This window comes from Heterodontus francisci, chromosome 16 (genome assembly GCF_036365525.1).
Source record: "Heterodontus francisci isolate sHetFra1 chromosome 16, sHetFra1.hap1, whole genome shotgun sequence".
Lineage (NCBI taxonomy): Eukaryota > Metazoa > Chordata > Chondrichthyes > Heterodontiformes > Heterodontidae > Heterodontus > Heterodontus francisci.
In genome coordinates this window covers 71,380,284-71,404,685 of record NC_090386.1, presented here as the reverse complement: position 1 = coordinate 71,404,685, position 24,402 = coordinate 71,380,284, and the positions used below count along the sequence as shown (strand labels likewise).

The 24,402-nt window shown below is 43.0% G+C and overlaps 1 protein-coding gene across 2 annotated transcripts in view; it reads left to right on the top strand.

The window, feature by feature from the left end:
• Positions 1-24,402, top strand: part of nol4lb (nucleolar protein 4-like b) — a 372,518-nt gene that overhangs the window by 327,356 nt on the left and 20,760 nt on the right. For both annotated transcript variants that reach the window (XM_068048369.1, XM_068048368.1), the window contains one exon: positions 21,161-21,362. In XM_068048369.1, the coding sequence (XP_067904470.1) occupies positions 21,161-21,362 (202 nt within the window). The remainder of the gene's footprint in view (positions 1-21,160; positions 21,363-24,402) is intronic.

Sequence of the window (24,402 nt, the reverse complement as noted above, 5' to 3'; positions counted from 1 at the left end):
TCTCTGGGCACCCCACTGAATACCTCTCCTCAGTGCAACCCAGTGAATATCGACTACTTCCGTTTAACTCATGTGTTATACTTGATACCCACTCAATGTTTGTAAAGGAGTCTTTTATTTCCAAAAAGCCTTTTGGAAATCTAGGTAAACCACATCATATGGCTTCTCTCCTTCAACTGTGTCCTTAGTACAAAGTGAGAACCAAGAGAACATCTAAGACAGAATTTTAACTGGCAAGGGGAGGCAGGCATGGGTACAGGCGTGGGGTTAAATCCCCTAAAAATGGCATTGGGCCAGGAACCTGACGTCATCCTGCCCGCTTCCGGGTTTCACCAAGCAAGTTTGGAGGCAAGCAGGGAACACTTGTGAAGCTGTCGGTAAACTAATTAAAATATTACAAGAGGTCAGTAAGTCTCACTTTAACCCTGCATTCTGACTTTAACAGCCAGCACACGGGTTCCCCGAGCTCTCTGCATTTCACCAGGGTCCACGAGGCAAGAGCACAGGGGAGAATGATGGTTTAATGAAATTGACAGTCTGGAAAGACTTTAGAGACTGAACTGTGGTTAGCCACAGGGAAAGGCTTGTGTTTGCAGGATTACTTCTGTCAGCCTGAAATCACTACTTTGAGTGTCAATTTCAACTTTTTGGAGTTACTTTCAGATGTCGGCATACACTCACCTTCATCCCAACTTCCTTGCTGTCAGCCTTCACTGCAGCCTGGGAACAGCTTATGCAGCAGTAGCCTGGACCTCTGAGGAGGAACAAGAAGAGCAGCACCAGTAACACCAACAGCAACAGAAACAACATCAGCTGCCTTTTTCTCAGCCACATGCCACTCCACAGGGCAGAGGGTATGGACATAGAGTTCCAGCTCCAAGGAGGTGAGAACCCAACACAGGGTCTACAGGCAGAGGATCAGTTGTTTTGACATATGTGAGCATCAGTGCCTCAGCAGGTTCAGGCTTTCACGGCAGGTGGTTGCTGACATCTGCAGCCTCCTCGAACAAGACCTCCTTCGCAGTGGACCAGGTGGGCACACATTGCCAGTGGCCATCAAGGTAATGTCACTGGAGGGCCAGCCCCCGCCAACCAACTACCTCAGATCTCTGCCTCTCCCCGAGGTTGTGCTGAGAGTTGTGTGTAAAAATGGCTTGTGTGAAGAGGAGGAAAGGGCAACATGTGTTGAGGGTGAGAGGAGTGTTGGCTGCCTAGATGGGAATGTGAGGACATGCCTGGAGGTTCACAGATCTGGACTCTCAAAATCTCAATTGTCTAGCCTTTGGCTCTCCATTCACAACAACATTACTGCAGCTACCGGTCTGCAAAACCACACCCTCACCTCCATTACTCTTCTTCACCTTGGCCATTCCCCTGTGTAATAGCCCTCAGCTCCGCTCTCAAGTTCAAGGGATGCAGACTTGAAGAGATATGGCAGACATCTGATTTACCATTCACTGCCAGATCTGGCTGGACCACATAAAGCACAATTGGGTGTTGCTCTTGTCTGAGAAAACTGCTTACTACTCCAGGATCATCCAGGAATGCAAAGATAACCCCTGTCTTTTTTCTACTGCAAATCTTAAACCCCTCTCTCCTGTCTTTGCCACCCTCGCCTCCAACGACAAGTGCAAAGAGCTCATTGATGTCTTTGTCACCAAGATTGAGACTATCAGATCAGCTGCGTCTGTCATTTCTCTCCCCTAGTCCAATGGGCCAAACTTCCACTAAGGCCCCCCCAGCCACCAAGCCCTAGCCCTGAATTTGTTTCCTTCCCTAGTTTCTCTTTAATCTCCCCACATCCTCCTTGAGCTCATCTTGTCCATGAAACCCACCTCCTGCTCTCTCGACCCTATTCCCTCTAATTACTGGCCTCCCAACTTCCATTCCTGGCTGCCATGTTAGCTGATTATTGCTAACGGTTCTCCTAGGCTCTGACCTTCTTCCTTCAAATGTGCTGTTATCACCCCTCTCAGAAAACCAACCCTTGACCCCTCCATCCTTGCAAACTACCAACCCATCTTCAACTTCCCTTTATTCTCCAAAATCTTTGAATGTATTGTCACCTCGCAAGTTCGTGCCCATCTTTCCCCGAACTCCACGTTTGAATCACTTCAATTAGGTTTCCGTCCCTGCCACAGTACTGAAATGGTTCTTATCAAAGTCACAAATGACATCGTTTGTCACTGTGACAAAGGCACACTATCCCTCCTGGTCCTTCTCGACCTATCTGCAGCCTTTGACACAGTTTATCACACCATCCTCCTCCAACACCACATGACCATCATCCAGTTGGGTGGGACTGCACTTACCTGGTTCCATTCTTATTTATCCAATCATAGCTGGAATCATCATCAATGGCTTCTGTTCCCATTCCCACAGTTACTTCTGGTGTCCCTGAAGAATCTATCCTTGGACCCCTCCTATTTCTCATCTACGTGCTGCCCCTCGACGATATCATCGAAAAACACATTAGTTTTCACATGTAGGCTTACAACACCCAGTTCTACTTCACCACCACCTCTCTCGACCCCTCCACTGTCTCTAAATGGTCACACTGTTTATTCGACATCCAGTACTGGATGAGCAGAAATCCCCTCTAGTTAAATATTGGGAAGTCTAAAGCCACTGTCTTCAATCCCTTGCCACTGATACCATTCTTCTCCCTGGCAACTGTCTGAGGCAGAACCAGACTGTTCACAACCTTGGTGTCATACTGTATCAGCTGTGGCTCAGTTGGTATTATTCTTACCTCTGAGTCACAAGGTTCTGCGATCAAGACCCGCTCCAGGGATTGAGCACAAAAATCAAGGCTGATGCTCCAGTGCAGTACTGAGGGAGAGCTGCACTGTTGGAGGTGCCATCTTTCGGACGAGATGTTAAACCGAGGCCCCATCTGTTTGTTCGGCTGGATGTAAACGATCTTGTGGCACTATTTCGAAGAAGAGCAGGAGACCCCTGGTGCCCTGGCCAATATTTATCCCTCAATCGACATCGCAAAAAAAAGATTATCTGGTCATTATCACATTGCTGTCTGTGGGAGTTTGCTGTGTGCATACTGGCTGCTGCGTTTCCTATATTTACAACAGTAACTACACTTCAAAAGTACATCATTGGCTGTAAAGTGCTTTGAGACATCTGGTGGTCATGAAAGGCATTATATAAATGCAAGTCTTTCTTTCAAGGTGGGCTTCCAATCACATATCCATGCTGTCACTAAGACTGCCTATTTCCACCTTGATAACATGGCCCATCTCCACCCCTGTCTCAGCTCTTCTGCTGCTGAATCCCTCATTCATGCCTTTGTTACCTCCAGACATCACTATTCTAACGCACTGCTGGCCAGACTTCCACATTCTACCCTCCGTATACTTGAGGTCACCCAAATTTCTGCTGACCGTGTCCTAACTAGCACCAAATGCCGTTCATCCATCACCCCTGTGCTCACTGACCTACACTGGCTCCCAGTTACACACACCTCAATTTTAAAATTCTCATCTTCAAATCCCTCCATGGCTTCTCTGCTATCTATCTCTGTAATCTCCTCCAGCCCTACAGTCTTCCATGATATCTGCACTCCTCTAATTTCCAGCCTCTTGAGCATCCCTGATTTTAATTGCTCCACCATTAGTGGCCATGCCTTCAGCTGTCTAGGTCCTAAGCTTTGGTATTCCTTCCCTAAACCTCTCTTAACCTGTCTACCTCGCTTTCCTCCTTTAAGATACTTTTGAAGATCTACCTTTTTGACCAAGCTTTTGGTCATCTCTTTAAATGGCTTGTTGTCATATTTTGCTTTATAATGCTGCTGTGAAGCGCCTTGGGACATTTTATTAGGTTAAAGGTGCTATATAAATATAAGTTGTTGTTTTTGAATGAGTGCAGCTGCAAGGTATGTTGTTCTAGGAGTACTTGCAGGAGAATGATGGGAAAGTCAGTGCAGGGCTTGGCACCTAAAAGTGTAATGCCACTCACCTTTCCCACACCCCCACCCCGAGGTCCTTGATCCTCTTGGTGTGCTTTCCCCAGACTGAAGGGACCACACTCCTACTTTTGACTTCCTTGATCTCTTCCATGTATGCCTGCTTGGTTTGAGGGGCAGGACCTCTTCCGTTCTTGGGCAGCATCACCTCATTTCAGTTTCTTAGATCCTGCAGCAGAATCTCCAGGTAAGAGTGAAAGATCAGAGGCCAGCCTTCCCAGGTGTCCGTTCCATTCCTGTGGTTGCTGCAACCTCAGGAATCCTTGTCCAGATCAGTCATTATGGCCATGCTGGGGTCCCTTTAATTATAAATCTTGCCTTTGACAAAATTTTTTTTTAGAGATACAGCACTGAAACAGGCCCTTCGGCCCACCGAGTCTGTGCCAACCATCAACCACCCATTTATACTAATCCTACACTAATCCCATATTCCTACCACATCCCCACCTGTCCCTATATGTTTCCCTACCACCTACCTATACTAGGGGCAATTTTTTTTTATAATGACCAATTAACCTATCAACCTGCAAGTCTTTGGCATGTGGGAGGAAACCGGAGCACCCGGGGGAAACCCACGCAGACACAGGGAGAACTTGCAAACTCTGCACAGGCAGTACCCAGATTTGAACCCGGGTCCCTGGAGTTGTGAGGCTGCGGTGCTAACCACTGCGCCACTGTGCCTTGTCTCGCCATTCTGCCTGCCCTCTCAGAAGTGGGTGCTAATGCTGTGGCTCAGTTAAAGATCTGCGACAGATTCCAATGGGTTCCTGATCCACTATAGGTCCGCTGTTTCGGCTGGGACTAACATTTGAAAATTCCATGCTTAATTTGTATGAATGATGGAGGATGAGAAACTCAAAATGACTGCATTGTAGAATATTTTAAACAAAAGGTTATTGGTTTTAACCATTAGAATATGATAAAGATTAGAGGAAGGAGCTGTTAAATCAAGGCGTTTGTACAGGTTAAAGGTAGATAGCAACAAATAAGTAATTGGAAATCAGTTGCTCAGAAAAAGCATACAGATTTGTTGAGGTACACTGTCACACCTTATGACATCGATTGAGTTCCTTCATATAGCTCACTCGCTATCTTTTAATTTTATTTTTAAAATACAGCTAACAGATTTTGTCATCTTGTGCTATGGTCTGCACATTAAATAGATTACTGATTGTATTGCAAAATAAAATGACCCTGAAAGTGTAGGCCTCTGATCAATACGTAGGTGCGTGGACGTGCAGCAAACTGCAACATGCCTTGCAGGGAACAAACAGGCCATGCACAACCAACGTTGCCTTTAAAATCCACACGTGTGGCAACGTGGCAGTCTTAAACTGCACAGTGCAAAAAGCCCGCTGCGCACAGCAAAGAGAAATTAAAGGGAACATTGCCTCTGATCCCTATTTTAAATGGCATTTGCTGGCACCCACATAACAAACAGTTCATCTTAGGCCACAGTTAAATGCCTAAAAAAAAATTATCCCTTTCTTTGGAATCCAATCCTAAATCAGGTCCTTCTGAGACTTCGGATGCAGGAAGTCGCATGCCCAGAGCCAACTTCTCTGGTACTGCTGGCCATGGAAGGGATAGGTGGCGATTCTGCCTCTTCCAAGACTGGCAGAATTCCCCATGTAAGTCTGGGACTTGGCATTTCTAGGTCGTGGATTAATTACCACTCTTTTAGCACACTCCCTGGAAGCAGAGAAGGACTGAGGATTTTTAGCCTGAGTTTTCTAGACAAACGAACAAGTTTTGACTTTTTTTTTTTTGTTTGGTTTTTCAGTAGATTTATTGGGAATCTAGAATAGTGGGAATGGAGGTAAAGGCAGTTGTATGTTCCTCCTGCAGAATGTGGGAGGTAGGGGTCGCCAAGAGTGTCCCTGCTGACTGCATCTGCGGGAAGTGCACCCAACTCCAGCTCCTCGCAGACCGCGTTAGGGAACTGGAGCTGGAGCTGGATGAACTTCGGATCATTCGGGAGGCGGAGGGGATTATTGACAGGAGTTATAGGGAGGCAGTCACACCTCAGGTAAAAGAAGTAGGTAGATGGGTTACCGTCAGGGGAAGGAAAGGGAACCAGCAGGCAGTGCAGGGATCCCCTGTGGCCGTTTCCCTCAACAACAGGTATACCGTTTTGGATACTGTTGGGGGGGACGACTTACCAGGGGTAAGCAATGGGGTGCAGGTCTCTGGCACAGAGTCTGTCCCTGTTGCTCAGAAGGGAAAAGGGAAGAGGAGCAGAGCATTAGTCATTGGGGACTCCATAGTTAGGGGAACAGATAGGAGGTTCTGTGGGAACGAGAGAGACTCACGGTTGGTGTGTTGCCTCCCAGGTGCCAGGGTACGTGATGTCTCCGATCGTGTTTTTGGGATCCTTAAGGGGGAGGGGGAGCACCCCCAAGTCGTGGTCCACATAGGCACCAACGACATAGGTAGGAAGAGAGATGGGGATTTAAGGCAGAAATTCAGGGAGCTAGGGTGGAAGCTTAGAGCGAGAACAACCAGAGTTGTTATCTCTGGGTTGTTGCCTGTGCCACGTGCTAGCGAAGAGAGGAATAGGGAGAGAGAGGAGTTGAACACGTGGCTGCAGGGATGGTGTAGGAGGGAGGGTTTTGGTTTCCTGGATAATTGGGGCTCTTTCTGGGGTAGGTGGGACCTCTACAAACAGGATGGTCTTCACCTGAACCAGAGGGGTACCAATATCCTGGGGGGGAGATTTGTTAGTGCTCTTCGGGGGGGTTTAAACTAAATCAGCAGGGGAATGGGAACCTAAATTGCAGTGCCAGTGTACAGGCTGTTGAGAGTAGTGAGGTAGGGGATAAGGTTACAGGGACGCAAGAGGGCACTGGCAAGCAAGAACTTGGTTTAAAGTGTGTCTACTTCAACGCCAGGAGCATCCGGAATAAGGTGGGTGAGCTTGCAGCATGGGTTGGTACCTGGGATCCTGATGTTGTGGCCATTTCGGAGACATGGGTAGAGCAGGGGCAGGAATGGATGTTGCAGGTTCCGGGATTTAGATGTTTCAGAAAGAACAGAGAAGAGGGTAAAAGAGGGGGGGGTGTGGCATTGTTAATCAAGGAAAGTATTACAGCGGCAGAAAGGACGTTTGAGGACTCGTCTACTGAGGTAGTCTGGGCCGAGGTTAGAAACAGGAGAGGAGAGGTCACCCTGTTGGGAGTTTTCTATAGACCTCCGAATAGTTCCAGAGATGTAGAGGAAAGGAGAGCGAAGATGATTCTCGACAGGAGCGAGAGTAACAGGGTAGTGGTTATGGGGGACTTTAACTTTCCAAATATTGACTGGAAATACTATAGTTCGAGTACTTTAGATGGGTCTGTTTTTGTCCAGTGTGTGCAGGAGGGTTTTCTGACACAGTATGTGGACAGGCCAACCAGGGGCGATGCCACATTGGATTTGGTACTGGGTAATGAACCCGGCCAGGTGTTTGATTTAGATGTAGGTGAGCACTTTGGCGATAGTGATCACAATTCGGTTAGGTTTACCTTAGCGATGGGCAGGGACAGGTATATACCGCAGGGCAAGAATTATAGCTGGGGGAAAGGAAATTATGACGCGATTAGGCAAGATTTAGGATGTGTAGGATGGGGAAGGAAACTGCAGGGGATGGGCACAAACGAAATGTGGAGCTTATTCAAGGAGCAGCTAATGCGTGTCCTTGATAAGTATGTACCTGTCAGGCAGGGAGGAAGTTGTCGAGCAAGGGAGCCGTGGTTTACTCAAGAAGTTGAAGCGCTTGTCAAGAGGAAGAGGGCGGCTTATGTTAGGATGAGACGTGAAGGCTCAGTTAGGGCGCTTGAGAGTTACAAGCTAGCCAGGAAGGATCTAAAGGAAGGGCTAAGAAGAGCAAGGAGAGGACACGAGAAGTCATTGGCGGATAGGATCAAAGAAAACCCTAAGGCTTTCTATAGGTATATCAGGAATAAACGAATGATAAGAGTTAGAACAGGGCCAATCAAGGATAGTAGTGGGAAGTTGTGTGTGGAATCAGAGGAGATAGGCGAAGCGTTAAATGAATATTTTTCGTCAGTATTTACAGTAGAGAAAGAAAATGTTGCCGAGGAGATTACTGAGATACAGCCTACTAGGCTAGATGGGATTGAGATTCACAAGGAGGAGGTGTTAGCAATTTTGGAAAGAGTGAAAATAGATAAGTCCCCTGGGCCAGATGGGATTTATCCTAGGATTCTCTGGGAAGCCAGGGAGGAGATTGCAGAGCCGTTGTTGTTGATCTTTAAGTCGTCATTGTCGACAGGAGTAGTGCCGGAGGACTGGAGGATAGCAAATGTTGTCCCCTTGTTCAAGAAGGGGAGTAGAGACAGCCCTGGTAATTATAGACCTGTGAGCCTTACTTCGGTTGTGGGTAAAATGTTGGAAAAGGTTATAAGAGACAGGATTTATAATCATCTTGAAAAGAATAAGTTCATTTGCGATAGTCAGCACGGTTTTGTGAAAGGTAGGTCGTGCCTCACAAACCTTATTGAGTTTTTCGAGAAGGTGACCAAACAGGTGGATGAGGGTAAAGCCGTGGATGTGGTGTATATGGATTTCAGTAAGGCGTTTGATAAGGTTCCCCACGGTAGGCTATTGCAGAAAATACGCAAGTATGGGGTTGAAGGTGATTTAGAGCTTTGGATCAGAAATTGGCTAGCTGAAAGAAGACAGAGGGTGGTGGTTGATGGCAAATGTTCATCCTGGAGTTTAGTTACTAGTGGTGTACCGCAAGGTTCTGTTTTGGGGACACTGCTGTTTGTCATTTTTATAAATGACCTGGATGAGGGTGTAGAAGGGTGGGTTAGTAAATTTGCGGATGACACGAAGGTCGGTGGAGTTGTGGATAGTGTCGAAGGGTGTTGTAGGGTACAGAGGGACATAGATAGGCTGCAGAGCTGGGCTGAGAGATGGCAAATGGAGTTTAATGCGGAGAAGTGTGAGGTGATTCACTTTGGAAGGAGTAACAGCAATGCAGAGTACTGGGCTAATGGGAAGATTCTTGGTAGTGTAGATGAGCAGAGAGATCTTGGTATCCAGGTACATAAATCCCTGAAAGTTGCTACCCAGGTTAATAGGGCTGTTAAGAAGGCATATGGTGTGTTAGCCTTTATTAGTAGGGGGATCGAGTTTCAGAGCCACGGGGTCATGATGCAGCTGTACAAAACTCTGGTGAGGCCGCACCTGGAGTATTGCGTGCAGTTCTGGTCACCGCATTATAGGAAGGATGTCGAAGCTTTGGAAAGGGTGCAGAGGTGATTTACTAGGATGTTGCCTGGTATGGAAGGAAGGTCTTACGAGGAAAGGCTGAGGGACTTGGGGTTGTTTTCGTTAGAGAGAAGGAGGAGGAGAGGTGACTTAATAGAGACATACAAGATAATCAGAGGGTTAGATAGGGTGGATAGTGAGAGTCTTTTTCCTCGGATGAGGATGGCAAACACGAGGGGACATAGCTTTAAGTTGAGGGGTGAAAGATATAGGACAGATGTCAGAGGTAGTTTCTTTACGCAGAGAGTAGTAGGGGCGTGGAACGCCCTGCCTGCAACAGTAGTAGACTCGCCAACTTTAAGGGCATTTAAGTGGTCATTGGATAGACATATGGATGTAAATGGAATAGTGTAGGTCAGATGATCGGCGCAACATCGAGGGCCGAAGGGCCTGTACTGCGCTGTAATATTCTAATTCTAATTCTAAAAAAAAAACCAACTGTCACAAACATGGGCCACTCAAATCACCCTCTTATCATTTAAATTACCCTCAGCCTTTAACAACTGTTTCCTTCTCAGGATGATCAGTAACCAGAGCAAAGCTGGGGGAAATTAGGTGAATTCCTTTTGCACATCAACTGGTTATGATCTGGATTGCATTGCCTGAAAGAGTGGTAGAAGCAAATTCTATAGTAATTTTCAAAAGAAAATTCAATATATTCTTATGAAGAAAAATGTTGTAGAGTTACAGAGAAAGAGCAGGGATGTGGGACTAATTGGATAGCTCTTTCAAAGAGCTAGCACAGGCATGATGTGCCGAATAGCCCCCTGTGCTCTGTGATTCTGAGTGTCAGTATTTTCTTTCTGCCACCGTATCTTTCCATGGATCCACAAAGTCACTTTGTGGAAACACATCTGAGTATTTGCAGTTACTGTAGATCATGCAAGGACAAGTTGGCAGATAGACTGCCCTATGTTAAACTCTGAATGATCACTCAACAAGACCTCATTATATCTGAAATTAGTCGAAATATCCCTCAACTGAGCTGGTGGAAATTGTTGTGTCTGATTTTAGAGAAGTTGTCTTTGTTGAAATTCCCAAGGAACATCCATGATTAAACAACCAGAAATAATCTATACAGAATTAATGCCAATGACAACAAGTTTTTCATACAAGCATGTGTGTGGGCAAAACCAGTTAGTAAGTCCTCAAGGCAAGGCCCAATGGATACAGTTTTACAGCCAAAAGAATTATATTCCATTTAGGCAGCTGACCTAGCAGTTTGTCCCACAAACTCATTACAGTTACAGCAATCAGAAGAAAGTAATTCCTAGGATGTATGCTATATAGCAAAGACTTTGAATAAATCAGATAATTATTTTGAGGCTGTGTGGACCCTGAGATAACAGCCTATCCTGTAACTCAAACATTGGATTAGTGATGAATTTTTTAATTTAGAAAATTCCAATGAGAGGGACATGGGCATATCTTCAACCCGACATCAAGAAGTATGTTTGGGACCAATCCCAGGCTTTCCCAGGAATTCCATCCATTGTGCCCTTAAAAGGCCTCAGTGGAACTTCCTCCAGCTGAAAGCCAGCATAAGTCCCAATGATGCCCCAGGAAAGGCCTGAAAACTCTTCTAGGACTTCCAGGTAAAGGCAGTCGATTGTGGAGCAGATCAATTACCTTCAGACAATGTCTGTCGGCTTCATTGGGAGCTGAAATTGTTGAAAAGTTAGCTTTTTATTGGAGCCCTTTCTGGTCCTTGGCTGACTGCCAAGTTATATTACTTCAGGTCCTGGACCTAATTCCCAAGTTGTGTTAACTCTCCTGGACCAGCCTCTCAAGGTTTATTATCTAAGGTCTAGGACCTATCTCCCAAGTTATATTACCCGTTTTGTATCAGGGTGTTTTTGAAGCCACTATCGATGCAAAGCAGTAAGATAACAGTGCTATAATGCATTTCTGTGGTTATTCCAAGACCTGCTACCATCTGTTGCTAATTCATAAACATCATCACAAATGTAGAATATGTCTCAGTAACTGGGTTAATTATATGCATAATTCACAGACCCACAATTGCTTGTCAATGACATGACAATTAGTCAATTGTTTAATTTTCTGTTGATTACACTTTGCAGTCAGTGAATATTTATATTGGGTGAACCAGCACTGCCTCACTTAAGTACACTGAAGTGCTGCAGAAATATTCAAGTGCTGTCCTATTGTGCCAACTCCTAGAAATGCAGGAACATTTAAGCTATCTATTTTCCTATTTTAGCCAATTTATCTGTTCAAAACTGGCCATGTTTAAATGTTTTGGTATGAAGAATGAGTCACTGAATTAATATTGTTTGTGATTGCTTTCTAAAAATAATTTCATCATCTTGGTGAATAACGTCTGCGCACAATTTTGTTCTTGTTACGATATTAGGCTGTACTGTTCTTAATTAGCTCTTATCTTTCAAATCTGTCTATTTTCTATCCAATTCTCTTGGCTTTTGTATCCCCAGGACCTGATGGCCTACATCCTAGAGATCTAAAAGAGGTAGCTGCAGAGATAGTGGATGCATTGGTTATGATTTTCCAAAATTCTCCCGATTCTAGAACAGTCGCAGCAGATTGGAAGTTAGCAAATGTAACACCGCTATTCAAGAAAGGAGGGAGAGAGAAAACAGGGAAATACAGCCTGACATCATTCGTTGGGAAAATGCTGGAATCTATCATTAAGCAAGTCTTAACAGTATACTTAGAAAATCATAGTATAATCAAAGTCAGTGTGATTTTACGAAAGGGAATTTGTATTTGATAAATTTATTAGTGTTATTTGAGGATGTAACTAGTAGGGTAGATAAAGGGGAACTCAAGTCCATGCCAGCTCTCCGCAGAGCAATACAGTCAGTCCCCACTCCCCTGCCATCCCCGCAGACATGCAAGTTTGTTTCCTTCAAGTGCCTATCCAATTTCCTTTTGAAATCATTGATTATCTCCACTTCCACACCCCCGTGGGCAGCAAGTTCCAGGTCATTACCACTCACTGTATAAAAAAGTTCTTCCTCATATTCCCCTGCATCTCTTGCCCAAAATCTTCAATCTGTGTCCCCTTGTCCTTGTACCATCAGTTAATGGGAACAGTTTTCCCCTGTGGCATGCACATCAGAAGTGCGATGATACAGGGAGAACAACCCCAGCTTTTCCAATCTGACCTTATAACTAAAATCCCTCATCCATGGAACCATTCTGGTAAATCTCCTCTGCACCCTCTCAACTCACATCCTTCCTAAAGTGCGGTGACCAGAACTGGATGCAATACTCCAGGTGGGGTCTATCCAGAGCTTTATAAAGGTTCAGCATAGCTTTTGTACTCGATGCCTTTATTTGTGAAGCCCAGGATCCCATATGCTTTGCTAACCACTCTTTCAATATGTTCTGCCACCTTCAAAGATCAATGCAAATGCATCCCCAGGTCTCTTTGTTCCTGCACACTCTTTAGATCTGTGCCATTAAATCTGTATTGCCTCACTCTATCTCTTCTGCCAAAATGCATCACCTCACACTTTAAAAAAAATTTTTTTATTAGATACAGCACTGAAACAGGCCCTTCGGCCCACCGAGTCTGTGCCGACCACCAACCACCCATTTATACTAATCCTACATTAATCCCATATTCTTACATTAATCCCATATTCCTACCGCATCCCCACAATTCCCCTACCACCTATCTATACTAGGGGCAATTTACAATTTACCAATCAACCTGCAAGTCTTTGGCTGTGGGAGGAAACCGGAGCACCCAGCAAAAACCCACACAGTCACAGGGAGAACTTGCAAACTCCGCACAGGCAGTACCCAGAATCAAACCCGGGTCACTGGAGCTGTGAGGATGCGGTGCTAACCACTGCGCCACTGTGCTGCCCAATTTCAAATTCCATCTGCCACTTGTCTGCCTATTCGACTAGCCTATCTATGTCCTGTTGTAGAAAGTTCATATTATCCTTACTGTTTGCCACTCCTCCAAGTTTCATATCATCAGCAAAATTTGTAATTCTCTGTATTTCAAGATCAAGTCATTTATATATAGCAAAAAAAGCAGTGGTCCTAGCACTAGCCCTTGGGGAACACCACTGTCTATCATCCTCCAGTCTGAAAAGTAACCATTTACCATGACTTGATGTTTTCTGTCCTTAAGCCAATTTTTTATCCAATTGGACTCTGACCCTCCTTTTCCATGAGCCGCAATTTTGTTAACCAGCCTTTTATGTGGTGCACAAAAAGTTAATATGCAAGACAAGGGCTCATGGAGTTGGGGGAAATATATTAGCATGGATACAGGATTGGTTAATGGACAGGAAGCAGAGGGTAGGGATAATCGGGAAATTTTCAAGTTGACACGCTGTAACTAGTACAGTGCTGCAAGGATCAGTGCTGGGGGATCAGCTATTTACAATCTTTAATAATGATTCAGACAAAATGACCAAGAGTAATGTATCTAAGTTTGCTGACGATACAAAGTTAGATGGGAATGTAAGTTGTGAGGAGTACACAAAGAGGTTGCAAAGAGATATAGACAGGATAAGTGAGTGGGCAACAAGGTGGCAGATGGAGTATAATATGGGGAGATGTGAGGTTATTCTTGAGAATAGAAAAGCAGAATATTTTTAAAAGATATGAAGCTTTCAAATGTTGATGTTCAGAGAGACTTGGGTGTACTCGTACAAGGAACACAAAGTTAGCATGCAGGTACAGCAAGCAATTAGGAAGGCAAATGGCATTTTGGCCTTTATTGCGAGAAGATTGGAGTACAAGAATAAGGAAGCCTTGTTACAGTTGTACAGGGCTTTGGTGAGAGCACACCTGGAGTACTGAGTGCAGTTTGGTTTCCATATCTAAGGAAGGATATACTTGCCTTGAAGGTGGTACAGCGAAGGTTCACAAGATTGATTCCTGGGATAAGAGGGTTGTCCTAAGATTAGAGGGTGAGTAATTTGGGCCTGTACTCTCTGGAATTTAGAAGAATGAGAGGTGATCTCATTGAAACATACAAGTTTCTAAAGGGGCTTGACAGGGTAGACACAGAGGTTGTTTCCCCTGGCTGAGGAATCTTTAACACGGGGGCACAGTCTCAGGATAAGGAGTCGATCATTTAGGACTGATATGAGAAGAAATTTCTTCACTCAAAGTGTTGTTAATATTTGGAATTGTCTACCCCAGAATTGTGGATGCTCCATTGTTGAGAATATTTAAGACTGATAGATTTTTGATCTCTCAGGGAGTCATGGCATATGGGGAGTGGGAAGGAAGGTGGGGTTGAGGTAGAAAAATGGAGCAGGCTGGAGGGGTCGAATGGTCCATTCCTGCTCCTATTTCTTAGGTTCTTATGTATAGCATACATTGTCTAATACTTGGTTGTTCTCAGCCCATCTGTTCTCTTCAACAACCACTTCATCTTTAACAACTCTTTACTCTCTAAGGCCCTTGAACACGTTGGTCTAGAAATTTGGCACCACAATGCCTATTTTCCAGGTGCTAAAGATCTCTGAACCAGGCAAGAAGCACGCACTTATCACGAGCGGACATGCAGCACCGATCTTATTGGTCTGAAGCAGGCATTCGACCCAGCGCTACCTGCACTCAGAAAAACTGGGTCTACATGTGGACTAACAAGCAGCCCTTAGAGGGACCACTTGTTAGATCGCGACCAACAAGATGAAATCTTAAAATATGCATACCTGACTGTGAAGTCGGGAGGGGCAGGAGTGTTCCTCCCAATCTCACATTCAAAGATCGCAGGCCACTGCTGGCTACCACTCCACCCCATCGTGGCTGTTACCCCAGCTATTCCTACCTTCTGATCCGTTTGCTCCCCTTTCAAAGCCAGTTGCCTACGCTTCCAGGTCAAGCCCTTCCCAGTCTCCTTAATTTATCTATGGGCCACTGCTGGCATCGTAGCAGCCATATCTTTCCTCTCGCTTCACTGGTTAGATTTGTTTTAGTGTCCAAAGTTCACTGGTTCTGTGGTAATGAGGCTCCATTAAAGCATAAGGACTTTTCCCTGCAATTCCACGCATCTAAATGTGGGCTCAAGCAAATTTCTAGGTGGTCATCTCTTCCCATCTCTATACCCATTTCTCCCAAAATTCCCTGATTTAATTCCTTCAGTCTGCCCTGTTCAGCTTTCATACGCAAGCTGATAATGCCCAGCTTTACTTCTCCACTATTTTCTTCAACCCCACAGCCACTTCTATGCTGTGAAATTATCTGTCTGATAGCAAGTCGGGGTTGAGTCACAATTTCTCCATATGTGTACTGGATGGCCAACGCCATCATTTTTGACCCCCAGCATAAACTTCATTTTCTTGTCATTCAATCCATCCTCTCTTGAGTACCTACTCAGATTGAATCAATTCAATCCCATTGCCACTCTTATCCACACTTTCGTCACATCTGAATTTGATTCTTCCTGTATCTTTCTTGCCAGCTGTCCATCCTCCATCATGAATTCAGTTCCTGTCCCGCACTAAGTCCTGCATGCCTATCACTACTGTCCTCACTGACTTACATTGGCTCCCTGTTCCCAAATGCATTAAATTTAAAATCCTTTTCCTCATCTTCAAATCCCTCCATAGCCTTACTTCAATATATCTCTGTAATCTTCTCCAGCCTTACATTCCCTTCTGCAACTTTTGATTCTCAGAGACTTCCCTTTTGTGCATCTCATTTTCTCTTCACCCCACCATCGATGACAGAGCCTTCAGCTGTCTCGACTTCACTCTCTGGAACTCCATGTTTAAATCCCTAAGGTTCTCCACTTCTCCCACATCTTTAAAAGTTTTCTGTCAACCCATCTTGTTAAGCAAGCTGCCAGTTACTTCTCTTAATTCTCATACCATGACCACATCACATAATTCAAAGTGGATGGATTATAGTTATGAAGAAAGACGTGAGAAGTTAGTGCTCTTTTCCACTCGAGTTCAGAAGGCTGATTGCTGAGCTAATAGAGGTCTTGAAGATTGTGAAGCGATACAAAAAGGTAAATAGCGATGATAATTTCCACACATCGGTAATCTAAGAAAATCCCAAGAAGACTTAAAGAAGAGATTAGGCCTCCCATCTTTCACCCTCCATGAACTTAAGGTTATCCAAAACTCTGCTGCCTATATCCTAACTCTGTGTTCGCTGACCTACAAAGATTCCTGCTTAAGAAATGCCTTATTGTCGAATCCCTCCATGGCCTCTCCCCTCCATATTTCTGTAACCTTCCCCAGCCCTACTAACCTCCAAGATATCTGCACTCCTCCAAATCTGGCTTCCTGTACATTGACACTTTTAATGGCTGCATCATTGGCGGCTGTGCCTTCAGCTGCCTAGGCCTGAAGCTCTGGAATTCCCTTCCTAAACCTCTCCGCCTCTGCAATTTTCTTTCCTCTTTTAAGATGCTCCTTAAAACCTATGTTTTTGACCAAGCTTTTGGTCCTTGTGGCTGTGGCTAAGTTGGTGGCACTCTTGCCTTTAGGACATAAGGTTCTGAAGTGGGACTTGAACCCAAAAATCAAAACTGACACTTTAGTGCAGTACTGAGGGAGTGCTGCACTGTCAGAAGTGCTGTCTTTTAGATGAGGTGTTAAACCGAGGCCCCATCTGCTTGTTCTGGTGGATGTAAATGGTTCCATGGCACTATTTCGAAGAACAACAGTTATCCCTGGTGTCCTGGTCAATATTTATCCCTTAATCAAAATAGCAAAAAAACAGATTATCTGGTCGTTATCACATTGCTGTTTGTGGGAGTTTGCTGCACACATACTGGTGCCACGTTTCCTGCATTACAACAGTGACTACAAAAAGTACTTCATTGGCTATAAAGTGCTTTGAGATGTCCAGTGGATGTGAAAGGAACTATATAAATGCAAGTCTTTCTTTGTCATATTTTGTTGAAGGGCCTTGAGACATTTTACTATGTTAAAAGTGCTAAACAATTACAATTTGTTGTTGTTGTTGCTGTTGCTGTAGAAAAAATTCTGCACTGCTCCTGCCCAGCGCTGGGGATGGGGTTGGTTGGTGGCGGGGGGGTGAGGGGCAGGAAGGTCTACCCTTCTGAATGCTTTCAAAAGATTATTAGATGCCTTCTTGAAAAGGAGGAATTTTATGTGGGCCAATCTTCCTGTTTCTGCACTATTCTATAATCAGTTATTTCCAAGAATGTGCATATTTTATGATAGTTTGATTTGGTTCAGAAGCCAAGTTGTTTTCCCCTGGTGCACATTGAAATCATTGTATGTGTAAATATATAGAACTGACCTGAATTTGAGAGGAGCACTGGAAAAGATTGACTGAAACTCTGTGCTGTATCAGACTTTGTGACTCAATTCACTTCTTACTTTTAAATTGCTTTTGTTGAGGCAAAGACTCATTAAAAACAATTAAAAAGCTATTCATTTATTAGTATACTGCAGCTTCATAGAAGATTCATTGAATATTGTCTGGATTAGAGAGAGTTTTTATTCATGTTGCATTTCTTAGCAGTGGTGCTCCCAGTTCTAATCAACATCACTTGGTGAAGGGCATCAAAATAGTAAAGACAAAGGCTGAGGGGGATGGGGGGGTTGGTGGGGCTGGTTCCATTTCAGTAATCCAAGCTGCATGTGTCTTAATAGCTACCTCATAGAATCTGGGATGTGCCATAGGTCAGTCACATTAATGGTTGCCTTATTTGGATGAACTAGTGTTCTGTGGGGAACTAATTATCCCCCAATGCCAAGAATCTTATTCACTCTAGATTGGTTCTTGCTAACTACAGTTTTCTATTGAACTAAAACCCTTGTCTTTCTTCCTGTTTTTGAAAGCACAATGTTTCTAGCATATGTGTGCACCTAATAAATGTTATTCTGCTGAGAGTGGGTCAGGATGATTCTTTTTCCATGGGCCGCTGTTGTGTCACTCAGTAGCTAAACACTTTACAATTGTGCCTCTCATCTTAGCAGTGACGCAAGATAGAGTAAAAACACGACTATGCTTTGAATCATCCAAATACATTGGAACTATTTTATCCTCTCTATAAGTTTCAATTTTTCTTTTGAGGATAGAACTTTTTTTTTAAAAAAAGAGATTGCATCTGTATAACCCCTTATCACATCACTCAGAAATGCCCAGTGTTTCATTTATAATCAATTGATTTGAAATGAAATGACTTATGTGTACAAACTGTGCACAACAATATCCTGAAAACAGCAAATGGATGAATGACCAATTATTTTGTCAGTAGGGTGAGAATATTGGATAGAAGACCAGAAAAATTGCTGCTTTTCAAATAATTCCATGGAATTGTTAACATCCACCTGACAAAAAGACAGACAAGTCCTCAGTTTAATGCCTTATCTAAAAGACAGTATCTACAACAAGAGAGGACTTATTTATATATCCTTATTTAGATACTGAAGTTTTGGAATAAGATTTGACCCCACAATCTTCTCAGGCATTGGCAACTGAACAAAGCTAATAAAGCAGTATAAAATGTCTTTCCCAAAAATCTAAAATGATTGTGACTTTGAAACTGACGAAATACATAGTAGTACTGTGCGTCTCATTCTACTTAATGATTACTGAGCTTTAATGCAGAGAAAATTGCTCTTTATAGTTTATACATGGAAAAATATCAGATTTCTATAGCTGAGGAGGTTGAATATTGAAAGGATTTGAAATAAAAGAATAGAGAGTCGCAACCACTGTACAGTGAAGCTGCTTCCAGTAGAGATTTTATGTTATGTATAATTTAGAAAAACCTTCTGTCTAATTTTTATGAGTTAACCTCTAGCCAATGAAGGATTCATTGGTGCTCTGGGAGTGGAGAGTACAGTACATGAATTTTTATTCCCAGGTGCAGCTTACAGTACCATTAAGAGTGTGAGATCTGATCCGAGCAGATGGTAAAATTAGCTTTTCAACCCTCTGTACTTATGAGTCATATTATTATTGTACCACCATATTTTTTTAATTTGCTTTTCTGAATTATTTTCTTCTAAGAGTTAATTTTGTGAAGTTTCATTCCCACCACGGAAACTCACCAGATGGCCACATGAATCCCAGGTAGACCCCTAACACTGTAGAGCCTATTCTGCAACCGGCAATGATTTTCACATCTTCAGGATGTTCCTAGCACTTCAGAGTCGATTAATTATTTTGAAGTGTAATCACTGTGATATAGGCAAACATGGCAGGCCATTTATGTACAGCAAAATCCTACAAATAGCAATGAGATAAATGATTGTTTGCAATATCAGTAGAAGGGTGCTTAAAGCTCTCATATGTTATAAAAAGCAGCAGTTGCTTGCACAATTAATCATTTTAAATAAGAGATCAATAGATTTTTGCTAGCCGAGGGTATTAAAGGATATGGAGGGAAGGTGTGTGGATGGAGTTAGGATGCAGATCATCCATGATGTCATTGAATAGCAGACCAGGCTCGAGGGGCTGAATGGCTTACTCTCGTTCCTATGTAGTTGTTAACATGTTAATTTTACCGTGGTTAATGTCTGCTTTAAAATAGAAGACAGAGGAATCTTATATGGATGAGTTAATCACTCATCTGCTAATATCGACAACAGTAATTTCTAGGCTCTGGTGTTTTGACATTAGCTGCACCACATGCGTGGAGCTTCACTAAGTGGCTTTTAGGCTATCTGCAAAGAGCATACATGGAAATCAGTAAGCTGGAGCACTTCCTACACCTCCCAGCATTACTGACAAAGCCTTGCAAGCAGTTTCCTGTTCACTTCCTCAGCTAAAGAATGCTGCTTAATATTGAGGGATCTAGTGAAGGAGAGAAAAAATATACACAATCATGGAACAGCTTTCATGTGCTAACATAGAAAACTGCTGCAGCTGGACATTCACGAACCTGACAAATGTAATTCTTAGCTGAACCTTCACAAGGTGATGATGGGAAAATTCTTATCATTGCCTAACACTTATTGCATCATCACACGGACAATATTTTATATTGGTTGAGCTTATTCCCTTAATATCAAAGCCTGAAGTAGTGTGTGGGATAGCCTGGGAACTCTTATTCTATCATCATCGACAGGATCAATTCCAAAACACAGTGGAATCAAAGCCGAGTATTAAAAGCCAACATAGTTTTATCTTAGTCAGAACAACCTGTAGGCAACCCTTTCTAAACAAACTTTCCATATAACCAAGCTATGTTGTGATATATCTGAGCTCCAACTACCCAGCAAGTATTCATTCACGGGGGCATTAGAGATGACTTTATGACTATTATCAATAGAATGAAACAATTTAGTTCAATGTAGTAGATACCATGCTATAATACTCTATATATGAAAAGGGAGCTGTTAAGAGGAGGGCTATTTACTGTTAACAGTTTCAGTACACCATGAAAATCTTTTGAGTGAGTGATGGAATAGTCCTTATTAGCAAGGACAGGAGTTGCTGAATTTTTATGTTGCATGTTCCTGCTATCCTTAATATTTGAATGTTTATCTCAAGGATTCACAGTTGCACTAATCTCAATGAGTGAATGAATAGTTTCTACTGCCATGGACTGGAAAGCTCTTGTTCAGTTCTCACCGGTGCTGTAAACTTGTGTGTTTAACTGACTGGAAAGGTTTGGTATAGTTTCTGTTGACACTGGTACTTGATGTATATACCGCAGAACACAAACTTCAGATTGTATCTCCAGAGAGGATAAAAAAGGCTGGGGCCTGACCATTGGCAACATTTTCAGCTCGTGGGCATTCACACAAACTGCAGCTGCTGATGTGTGAACAATGTGTTTATTAAAATGAAAAAAAGTGTACTGATTTGAAAAAAAAAATGACAAAATGAACAGCCTAATAAGGCTGCATGAGCATATTACTAGTAGACTGGAAATGCAGAACAAATATTTCAAAGTCTACTTGTGACCCAAAGATTTGTTAATTTTGTTTTACTGTTCCTTTGCTGTAGGATGAACCTATTGCACTAGATAAACACACTCAACAAGCCAGGGAGACGGCCCAGCTCGCACACACCACTTACTCACTGCCAGCTGCTTCCTACTCACAGGATCAGATGTATATCAACGGAGGATTGAACTACAGTTACCGTGGTTACGGAGGAATAGGAGGTGGACTGCAGACTTCTTTGCAGACTGGCACCCTCAGCAATGGTATGAAAATTGTAATGGCCAGGTGCCATTGATTGGTTTTAACTATCCTTTGCTGCTCTTAAAATTATATTATCCTGTGTAAAGCAAAGGTTCTTTCATCTGTGTTATATTTGAAATTTTTTTTAACTATAACTAAAACTGTAAATTGGAATAATTTTATATTTCCTTAAAAATTAACAGTTGATAAACCTTTTTAAATGTACATATCTGCCATTTGTAGGTTTATTTGGGTTGTGATAAGATTGAAATATTGCCAAAGTCACATATTTTAGGAGAAAGTATTAGAACAATATTAGGACAATACTCTTATCCCCACTCATTTTCCATAGCAGGAAAAAAAGCTTTCTTTTCAGGGAGTTTTCTGTGCTTCCTCTGATTTATAGCACTGAAGATTGCCACATCTGTCCCTCCAGCCTTCAATCAGCCCACCTAATCCATCTGTCATGCAGACCCCCACCTGCCAGGAATGAGGCTTATTAATTTTGTCATATGAACATTGATTTTTAAACTGTTGCTGGAGCGAGGAATTGACTTGTTAAACAGATCAGCCATGGTTGGAAAAAACATTTACATACTACCAGACAGTGCTTCTGGAGACAAAGGACCTTTCCCTGACATATTCAACCCACAATGGTCTTTGATCATCAGACATTGAAGGTGAGGAAGCTCACATTCCAGGATGACTGCTAAGATGGCCGAATCCACAAACAGACGTGGTCAAGCCAGCTGGTCACATGATTAATCTGCTGGGCAACCTGAGTTTTTTTGGATTGTACAGACAGTTTGAGAAAGAGAGACTGTTTGCTCCTGGACTGAGAAGACCTCTCCTGTCTGCTCCCATCTCTTTCTCACAAGCCTCTGGACCCACTGAGGACACATGAACCTTGAGAGAAATGTTTCCTACATTGAACAAGGTTTAAGAAGAATACTGAGCCCCAATGAAAAGCAAGACCTACCTACAGTCAAGGACTCTACAGCGAGCTCGAAGAACAGTAACCAAAACCATCTTCACATATTGCCTCAAACTTTTCCACTTTATTTCTTCTGCTCTTTACTGTCTCTATCTGCATGTGTGTATTGCATGCTAACGTGGGGCACGCCATGTATCCGTAGGTATTAACTAAATTAGAGTTTAAGTTTAATAAATTTCACCTTTCTTCTTTAAACCTAAGAAAACCTGTTTGGCTGGTTTCTTCACCTTACAATTAGAAAGCAGTGAACAAGGATTCACTAAGGGAGAGCTAAAAAAAAATGGTGTGTTTAAAAATAAAACCCTGTTACAATAAGACCAGGTGAAGGCTGAGAGGGAACCTTAGACCCCTTTCTCACCTGGTCGTAACACATCACTTTGCCATATTGTTGTCTGGAGAATAATACAGTAACAATTTGCGTTTTCTTGTGCATTTTACACAGAAAAATGAGTCAAATAGTGGATTTTAAGGCAGGTCTTACAAGAAGAGAGGATGGAAGAAAGACAGATGGCTTTAGGGAGGGTATTTCAGAGTATGAGCCCTGGACAGTTGAAGGCACAACACTGTTAGCGGGACAAAGGAACGGAGATGTGGATGCCAAAGATGCCAAAGTGAAAGGAATAGTGAGTTTGACGGGGAAAGGAATGCAATGGTCAAGTCTGGTGGTGACAGCAGCATGCATGAGGGTTTCAGCAGCAGATTAGCTGAAGCAGAGCTGAGACGGTTATGTTACAGAAGTGAAAATGGGCGGTCTTTGTGATGAAGAGAATATGGGGTTGGAGCCCCAGTTGGAGTAGGATAGTTGACCCTGAATCGACACTTATCTAAAGTATACAGACTCATCTCTTTACGTCTATCTGAATAGCTCAGATATTTTAAACTCTGAATCAATATTTTGCACTTTTCTAAAACCCCAATATCCCCCCCTATTTGACAGACCAAAACTGGGCACACTATTCTATATGAGAGGGAACCAAAATTGGACATTGTACTCTAAATAAGACTCAACCAAGGTCTTTTACAAGAACAAAATGGTATTTTGCTTTGTAGTGAGTTGTCCTGTGCACCCAACTTCATACCCTGTTTGCTTTCAATCTTGTTCACAGCATTGATCACAAACCTTTAGAGTGTGATGCATTATATCACTGCGATGTTTTTTCCCACCATCAGCTTCAACTCTGTTCCCTGAAAGGTGTAGGTATATTCATGATTTGACATTCCCACATGCATAACGCCACACTTTTCTAAATTAAATATAATTTGCCAAACACGATCCCTTTTCCCCTATACATTGGGATCAGCTTGCAGTAGTTTAACATTCTCTACAGCCCTAGCACTCACACATAGATTTGTACTATTCAGAAGCATTTCTCCCAACACTTACATCTAGATCATTAATGGAGACAGTGAAGAGCAAGGGTTCCAACACTGATCCCTGTGGGACACCACTGGTAACTGTCCTCTGCCTAAGCACATTCATAATGAAAAAAATCAGCCAATTCTTAAACCACCACAGCAGATTACCACTAATTCTACAAGATTCTTATTTTGTAGAGTGGCCTCTTCTGAGGTATCTTAACATAACTTTTTGAATGTCCAGGTAGGCAATGTCGACTCCGTTGCCTTCATCCACTAACTTGGTAACTTCTTCAAAAAGTTTAATCAAATTATTATGCTATTTCTTTTCAGAAGTTATCCATTGATGTGATTTTATTTCCTGAAGTGGTTGAATGGGCCAAATTTCAAAGGATCAATGTATCATGACAACTTGCAGTATATTCGGCATTGAGATTAGAATCCTCTCCATTTTGTCCCATACAATCTGTGCATTGAGGAAGTAGAAGTTCTTCCTATTGAGGTTATTGATAGGGTATTCTATGGGAGCTTGTAAAATCTTGGGTGCCATCAGTTGCATCTGGGACCTTGGAAAAGCCAGCCATCCTGTAAAAAGGTGTGGCACTATCTTGTTGCTGCCTTGCTGTGATATCAACACGATGAATTCCCCAGCTGTCTGTAAATTGTATCAGTCACTTGATAAATGCATGTTGTATACCTGACTGATATTACAG